Genomic DNA, 8,888 nt, shown 5'->3' with positions numbered 1-8,888 from the left:
TGTATATTTTACTTGTGAGTCCTTCTAGATGTGGCATGTGGGACGCTGCCTCAGCGTGGTTTGATGAGTGGTGCCATGTCCGCGCCCAGGATTCGAACCGACGAAACACTGGGCCGCCTGCAGCGGAGTGCGTGAACTTAACCACTCGGCCACGGGGCCAGCCCCCCATCATAGTTTTATTTTTTAAAAAAGAGAAGCATCTCTAAGTTTTGGGGGGGTTTTAGGTAATTTATTATTAAATGAAGAAGTCACAAAGCAAAATGGAGTTGGACAGATGTCAAAGATAAATTTAAAAAACAGATTTGTCAAATACTATTCTGGATTTCCTAAGATTAGAAAGAAGAAAAGCATCAAATGAAAACATACTCATTCTTTTTAAAAGGTCTGTGAATTAAAAAGAAAACAATTTTTTCTCTGAAAATACAAATCATCCTAATCACATAAAAGACATAATTTAAGAGTCGGAGGAAAAAAAGACTTTTTACTTAACAGGTAAACTGTGTCTCCCACACACGCTTAGGAATGTTTGTTTGTAACTAGTGAGTTTTAAGAGTCGTTGCATCCCCCTTGTAGACTAACGTGAATCTACCATCGACTGAGCCATTCGATCCACCCTCGAGTGTCCCATGACGTCTTCCCACGCTTGCTTTTCTGCATCTTTCAGTAAAGCAGGTTTGGAGAAAAAGAAAGGATTTGAAAGAACTATGTTGGTTCCCTAGTGAATAACTTCACAAAGCAACCCTGCTTTTCCATTCGCGTGACACCTTCCCCGTCTCTCACTTCTACTTACTTTACTGATGTATTTTGGATCCTCTCCACATCTAGAATGATTTGCCTGAACTTAACCCAATCCCCCTAAAACAGAAAGGTCCCCCGTGGACAGCTCAAAACACTGCTGTCTTGTAAGACCGAGCTCCCCGCTTCTCTCTCTTGCCATACTGCCCACAAGACTGTTCTGAGCTCATTCAAGTGTCCCCATGGGGCCAGGGCAGAACCTTGGGAATTCTCTTAACATAACTTAAAAATTGCATTTACCACTCGTCCTAAATGACAAGATTATGAAATCAGAAAGAAAAATCCATTTTTATCAATAAATGTCACGTAACTTGCTCTTCTAAACACAGGAAGCATTTGTTGCTCTGCCTGATGACTGAGGAGACTGTGGGGTCCCAGAGTGCCCCCTCGAGGGGTCCCTGCTGAGCTTCACCCTGGCGAACTGAGGACTAGGGAGCTGACCGCAGGCTCGACCCAGGGGATGTGTCCCGTCAGTTAGGCGCTCGACAGACTGACTGAACACTATTAAACCAAAAGAGGGAAGCAGACAGTCTGGCTCTCCAGGCCGCCAATGAGCGACTTTAAAGGAGAGATTATCATCACAGCCACTCTCCGTGGAACAAAAGTCCCTGCTGTGGCTCGAGGGCACCCACAGAGCTATCGCTTCGACTTTCCGGACAGACGGAAGCCCTCAATAGAAACGGGGGGATGCAGCGGGAGTCCCAGCTTACAACACACTGGACACAATGTGGGTCTATTCAGGGGAAATACCCACAGCTTGTTCTCTCCAGCGTTGGAAGAGAAGCAGCCAGCTGCCACTTTCTTCACTCAAAACCCACAGGGATTGACAGGAGGAATTAAGGGCTGGGGGGAGGCAGGGCGGGCAGATGGCTGAAGTCCAGGGGCAACCGGGCCACCTCGCCCTCACCACCCAGCCTCGCCCCTGCTTCTGTGGCCTGTTCCGCTGAATTCACAAAGTTTCTTCAGCTCACACCCAACACCACGATTGTTGCCTACCCTAAAATGAACACTTAAAAGAAGCGTGTACCATCACGACAGCACCCAGGTTTTGGAGCTTGACTTGTAACGGACATCATTCCCGATTCTGAATTCACCTTTGCTCCACCTGAGGGGGCAGACTGCCTGCTTTCTGGCCTAGACCTGAGGCTCTGGCAGAACCCCTCTGCAGTGCTGACACAATCAAAGTCTTCAGAGCAGCTCACCAGGGTCCCTGGAGAGGGCCATCCTGAGGAACCAGATCACCAGAAGCATCTCCATCCACCTCCTCCCAAACGGCATCAAGTCCTAGGAGTGGCCATGGGTTCCCATCGTGAGTGAAACCCCCCTCGCGGAATCCCAAAAGACGTTCTTCCTAAGCATTTTCTAAAATACCATTTCTCTCAAAAGGGCCCTCTGCCGTGTTTTGCCTTGTGAAAAAATAGGAAAGTATGTGGAAACTCCAAAATACATAGGAGAGTTCCACAAGCCCGTGGAGACGTTACTAGATGCCAAGGGTGGGAGGCGCTCGGCCAGAGACCAACCGGTGGAAGGAACCAGAACTGGGGCCATTGCTCCCAAACTCGGCCATCAGTTGACCCGACTCTCCTGAAGAGGTGAGAACAGGTGAACCTTTTCCTTTCTTTCTTTTTTAAGTCATCTTATACTGCAGCTTGGGGTTTTTCGATATCATGAAAAAGACTGAGAGAATTCCAAGAGTTTTGGTTAACAGGAAATGGAAATGGAAATGGAAATAAAAAATGGAATGGAACTCATCTCTCCACAGATTGAACCCACATGGGTGTCACAGCTTACAGAATTAGCACCACTTTGGTAGCAGTGAAGACACCCGCGACTGAAATTTCTTAAAACTCACTTTTTCCATCCCAGAGATTTTTCCACGCTCTTCCTCAGAGAAACTGACCAATGGAAGAAGACTCTCCCCTCCCCCTCCCTTTCCAATTGTGGCCATTTTCCTTTTGCTCTAGTCGACTTTTTATTTTCTCATCAAATTGAGACTTTGGGGGAAACTATGCAGCAGCAAACTAGAAACATACTCCTTTTAAAAACAATTTGAAAAATTGTATAAAACCAAATTTTCTCCGTAATTCTAAGACGCCACGACATTTTTTTCTTCCCTGGGCTGGGCTGAGAGGTATCTCTGGGTCAGACTCCTCGGGGGCCAGAATCACACGCGAGGGCAGCAGTGGCCCACCCGGACCAGGGCGGCAGAAGAGCTGGTCCAACCCCACCAGCCCGCTCGAGTCAGCACTCATCCGAGAGGTAATCGCCACCCACGAACTCCGTGGCTTCGAGCTCCACGCTGGACAGGAACCGCCTCAGCATCTTGCGGCAGTTGTAATCCAGGGTGGTGGTGTAGACGGTCTTGGGGTATTTGGGGTAGACAATGGCGGTGCTGAGGAAGCGCATGGGCTTGTGGCGGGGCTCGAAGCGCACCTCCGCCTTATAGTTGCGCCACGTGCAATTGGGGATGCAGGTGACCGTCTGGCTGCAGGAGGCCACTGCCAGGCCCAGGGGCAGGTGGACGTCGTCAATGAAGTGCCGCTCCGAGTCATACTTGACCGAGGAAGTGTACCTGGGTGGGAGACATATGGCGGCATGAACCCGCTCCTCTGAGCTTGGGGCACCGGAGTCCCTACTGCGACCTTGACCCTGTCGTGGGGTGCAAACCTCGAGATGACATGCGGCTACTCTAGTCAGAAGCAGCACAGAGCTGACAAAGCACTTCCCGTGTGGTCCTATTCTAAGCACTTTACTTCCAGGATCTCATTTAATTGTCTCAACGACACCGGGAGAGGAAATCGAGGTGCAGAGGGTAAGGTCACAGCGAGGGTGGGCAGTGGGACGGGGATTTAAATGCAGCTGTGCAGTTGGCCAAGCTTAGCCTGCACGCGTGGCTCCGCACTTCAGGCAGCAGCCCCTGGAATCTACACCCATTTACTGAAGCTATGAGAGCTTGGTCAGTACTAACATTCACCAAGCCTCAGTTTCCTCCTTCTGTAAAAGATGCCCGATAATAACTGGGCAGGGTGCTAACATACAGCAAGTGCAGTTGGTGGAAATTACCATGTAACGAGGTGGAGTCTTCTGCTCCACTAGGGGTGAAGGGTCTCTCTGTCCCCTGCTCTTTAATGAGAGGATGAAGGAACCCAGAAATCCTGAATGCTGGCTCTGAAAGCTTGGTGATACCAAGTAGTAGTACTTGGTCCACCCTGACCTTCAGACTGGAGACCCCTCAAATCCAGGGACTCCGAGATCTGACCTTATCAATCAAAGCCAATTACAACCTTCATTTCCATAAAATAAATTAACATTCATGTTCCTCAGCAGCCACTTTACTTTTTTTCAGTCCTTTGATAATTTGGGAGTCAATTTTTTTTTTTATGTAAGCAAAGTATTAGTTCATTTTACTGCATAAGTATGGCAGCCTCACAAGTACTAAAATGTGCGCGAGCGTCACAAATAAACACGTCTAACAGCACTGCCCCCACCTGCACCCACCCACGGGTCAGGGAGCAAGAATCGGCATTCCTTCAATGAGTCGGATGGAAACGGCTCTTCTCCTTGGACGAGCAGTTAAGAGGCTGGTGGAAGCTAATGTCATGAAGTCATGTCCTCATTTTGTTCAAAAGACAAGTTCCTCAGGAATAAAGGGCTGCCCTGCTCACCTCCAAACTGGGGAGCCTCCTTTGTTCCACGTCAAAGGGCCCTTTGTGTTAAGGCAACTGAAACTCCAGCTATGAAACCACCAGACACCAAAAGTAAAATTCCTTCCTCTAAACAGACACATCTTTAGCAGAGCCTCTCAGTGAATCTCTGCCCCAGATAATCCTGCATGGGATGAATTCCCAAAGGAAGAATGGGACTTGCCTGGTGAATTTACAAAGGACAGAAGGTTACAGCGCCTCGAAGCACGGGTGGGCGTGGAGCGGGGGTGGGCAAGTGGGGGGAGCAGCTTCTAGAAAGAGGAATCACTTTATAACAAAATCTTAAACATCTGATGGCCGTGATACATGAAGTGCAGAAAGCAAGTTGCAGGATGTTATGCATAACATGATCTCGTGTTTATTTTAAAAACCGCGTCTATATGTTTAATTGGTTAGAATGGAGAAAAAATCAGAAAGAGTACCAACCAAACTATGAGTAGTCCTTGGCACACTGTTGCGATTAACTAATTTTTTTTAATAACAAACATTAATTTCTGGAATAAAAAATAAAATAAAATCAGGGCCCGCTGTATTTACCTCACTTCTGTCGGCGGTAAAGGGTCAAACTCCACTCCTTCGCCAAAGGACAGGGGGCACAGCCGCGGCGAGCAGGCGGAGGCCGAGGCGTGGGGCAGAGACGCTGGATTCTGCGAGGGTGGAAAACGCGGTCAGACCACAGACCTGCGGATGTATCCCCCACAGAAGGGCCTGTCTCTGAGCCTCCAGCTGATGGGCCCAGCTGTGACTTGTGTCCCCCTCCCAGGAATAATACCAGAGAAGGGCTGACCCACAGCATGGGAAGAGCACTGGCCAGGGAGCCGAGAGGTCTGGGTTCGAATCCCAGGTCTGTCATGAATGTGCTGGGTGCCTTCACCTGGCACACCTTCTGACCTTATCTGCACACCAAGGGGGTGTCCCCTTCCACCTCGCAGGTTTTATGAGAGGATGAAAAGAGGAAACAAAGGCGAGCCCAGCGTCACGACCGTGGCCAGGCCCCGCGGTGGCTGCACCATCCTGCAGCAGGGCGGTGAGAAACCCTCAATGAACTGGGGCGTCACTAACCAGAACCCTCAATTATGTGCCCCCAAGCCTGTCATTGTCTCAGGAACACTTTAGAAAAGGCCAAAACAAAAAAATTCCAGCAGGGATTTTTTTGCACTGAAGATGCAGTCTGATTTCCCACACTTCCTCTGCCTCTGGGGCCGCCAGGTCAACACCCAACCAAGGTGCAGGAAGCCACAAACTCAAGGCGAGGTGAACACCACAGAGTTCTCCAGGTCACCTTCACCACCCAGAAACTCGAAGAACCAGAGCACAGCATTCCCAGAGGCTAAGTGGCTTCTAGCCAGGTCACAGCTTAGACTCCGCAAGTGGCCTGAGGAAGAGCGGGCTCCATCCCACACACAGGTGTTCGCCTCCAGCTGAGTTGCCTGCAATCGGGGCTTCTGTGCTAAGCGTGAAAAGACGAACAGAGAGCAGCCCTTTGGGCTCCTGGGTTTACTGGGGAATCTGTCATGTTCTTTGCCTAATTTGAGAGAAGGATCCACACTTGGCACAGGGTGTGGAAGTGGCAGCCCGATTCCACATCCTCCGGGACAGCGAAGGAAGCAGACATTTCTAGAAGGTTGGCTCTAACACTCTTATCATGTTACCAGCACACGGCGTCAAATGGGGGTGTAGAGTGGAACTACAAAAGCCAAAAGGGACCGGGGTAGGTCAGGGAGAGGTAGAGGGTCCTGAGGGTCCAGCTCCCAAAGCTGGGTGGAGAGTTTAGTAAGCCCCGGCTGGGGGAGGGGCTGTGGTTGAGAACCTGGGTCAGTGGATGCTGGGAGGGGTATGGTCGCTGCAGAGCTTCTGGAATTAGCCCCCAAATAGTGACAGTGGCTCTGCTCTCCCCTAGCTCTCTGGCTGCCTATCACTCCCCCACTAGGGGCACCTTCCAGGCAGTCCTGGGGGCTGCAGGATGACACAGCCACCAAGGGCACTCTCCAACAGTGGTGCTACAGCCTTCTGCCAGGTATCCACACGAACACTCTGATCTCTTGCCCCTGCCTTCTCTGATCCCCCATCTCTGCCCACCCAAGAGACACTTTCTGAGCACCCACCTTGCTCCAGGCGCAGGCCGGGGTTGGGGCAGCAGGAGTTATAACAGCCACTGGGGAAAGCAGATGAAGCCACGGACTCAAGCATGGCTCTGGGAAGCATCAAGGAAGGCTTCCCAGAGGAGGTGACAAGGTGGGTATTGAACGGCCAGCGGTGCTTTGACAGGTGGAAAAGCCCCCGGGTGTTGGGCGAAGTAGGAGGGGATGGGCTGGGAGGGAGAAGACATGTCAGGTGGAGGGAGCAGCAGCAGAGGCACCAGCATGGGTATCCGCCTGTGGTCAGGGGGTGGGGAAGATGGGGCTAGAATGGGCCAGACCCAGAGGGCTCTGCAGGCCAGCTGAAGCAAGCGCTGCCTTCCCGCGGAAGCGAGAAAGTGCAGGACGGCCAGAGACGGGGTCAATGGATCAAGAACTCCCTGAACCATGGAAGCTTCACTGCGGGTCCCTCAGGAGCAGCCCTGCACTGACTACTTCCCCGCAGGGGAGGGCTCACCCCGCCCCCAGGGGAGGGCGCCCTGAGAGCCCCTTTGAGCTTTGCCTGGAGGCAGGATGTGGCCTCCCCGAGCTCTAGGTAAAGGCACCACCCAAGCGATTCCGCGGCAGGAGAGGCCCGGCGGAGTTTTGTCTTTAAAAAAAAAACTAAAATAAAATAAAAGGATTCATTTTTGAAAGCTTCCACCCACCTAAAGGCCTCCCACTTATCATGTGCCAGGCACCGCTTAGGTGACAGGACAAGGGGGGCCACCCAGAGGCTCATGAGGTGACCCTTCTCAAAAGGTCTCCTCCAAGGCCACGAACGCGGTCCCCAAAGGCTGGCCCCGCTGGCTTTCTGAATCGGGGAGCTCGGCCGCATTCCCGCGCGGGGCCAGGCGCGGGGAAAGCCCCTGGGAGCCGCCGCCGGCGGGGGGAAGCCCGGGGAGGCTGGTTCCCTCTCGGTGTCCCGGGATCCCCTCCAACCCCCGTCCCCCACCCCCATCCTGGGCAGGAATGTGGCCGAACCGCAGCCTGGCAGCCCCGGGGGCGCCACCCCGAAGGGAGGCGGCGGCGGCTCCCCTCTCCCGGGGCTCCCGCGCCTCCCAGGCGATGACAATTTTCCAGCCACCAGCTCCAGCTGGCCGGGCTCTGCAGCGCTCCCGCCCCGGGCTCCCGGCGAGGGCCACGCCGTCCCGGCGGGCGGGTGGCGGCGCCGACAGCGCGCCCCGAGCGGGCCGGTACGACCGGCGGGGGGTCTCCGGGCCCGGCCACGAGGGGATGGGAGGGCAGGGCTCAGAGCGGGGCCACTCACCGGAGCCGCGGGGGTCGCCGCCGCGTCAGGCTCCAGAGCCCCGGGGGCCGGCGCGCGCTCCCCGCCGCCTGCGCCGCCCGCGGCCGCCGCAAGCCCCCAGTGGCTGGGGCTGGGGCTGGGGGGCAGCCCCGAGTCCGGACTGTCCAGGACGCCGTCGCCCTTCTTCTTCGTGTCCACGAGCTCGGGCACATCCTGCAGGCTCAGGCGGCCCACCATGGCTGCGCGCCGGGGCCCGGGCGGGCGGGCGGGCGAGCGAGGGGCGCGAGGGGCGCAGACGCGGGCCGGGCCGCTGCCCGCCGGTCGCCCTCCCTGCCCGCCGCCCGCGCGCCGCCCGGGGCTCGCCGGCCGCCGCGCTCCCCGCCCCGCCTCCGCCCCGCCCCGCGCCGGCCGGCCGCCGCGCAGTCCGCAGCCCGAGCCGCGGGGCGGGCGCCAGGGGCCGCTGCGCTCCCGCCGGGCGCCGCCTGCTCCGAGCGCGCTGGTGGCGCGGGCGGGAAGGGCGCCCCTCGCCCCGGCCGGCCCCCCCGCCCCGCTCCGGGTGCGCACGGGCCCCCGCTCGCCCCGGGCCCCTGATGGCGCCTGTCCCCTCGCCGTGTCCCAGCGGACCGGCAGGCGCTAATGTCTCGAGCCCGCGCGGCCGAGGGGAGCCAGCGTCGAGCCCCGGCCTGCGGAGGCCTGGGGAGCCGGCCGAACCCAGCGAGCAAACAACTGGAAAGTATTAATAGTTAATGCGCTTCGTATGGCTCCCCCGCCTCTTGGCTCAGCCGGGCCGGCGGGCGGGCTCTCGGGCTGTCTCTGCCTCTCATTTCTGCACCGGAGGAAAAGAGGACCCACTCCGTTCATCCCCAGGGGACTCCCCGGGGGGGACACACCACTCCCTGGCCTGGGTGCCTAGCTGAACAGGCTGTGGCCACGCCAGGCAGGGCAATTCTGCGGTGGACGCAGACTGGGCCCTCGGACAAGATGGACAAGCTTAGCAGGCTGCCCAGGGGCTGTCTGAAGGGC

General features: G+C 55.7%; 1 protein-coding gene across 1 annotated transcript; it reads right to left on the bottom strand.

Annotated features, from left to right (window-relative positions):
- Window positions 1-207: 207 nt before the first annotated feature.
- Window positions 208-8,240, bottom strand: RFLNB (refilin B). The gene is made up of 3 exons (XM_023653189.2): window positions 7,887-8,240; window positions 5,037-5,146; window positions 208-3,367 (listed from the first exon to the last, which is right to left on the bottom strand). Exons 1-3 carry the CDS (start codon window positions 8,100-8,102, stop codon window positions 3,037-3,039), a joined length of 657 nt encoding a protein of 218 aa, XP_023508957.1. The 5' UTR covers window positions 8,103-8,240; the 3' UTR covers window positions 208-3,036.
- Window positions 8,241-8,888: the final 648 nt, after the last annotated feature.

This window comes from Equus caballus, chromosome 11 (assembly GCF_041296265.1).
Source record: "Equus caballus isolate H_3958 breed thoroughbred chromosome 11, TB-T2T, whole genome shotgun sequence".
Lineage (NCBI taxonomy): Eukaryota > Metazoa > Chordata > Mammalia > Perissodactyla > Equidae > Equus > Equus caballus.
This window is presented reverse-complemented; position numbering and strand designations above follow the sequence as displayed.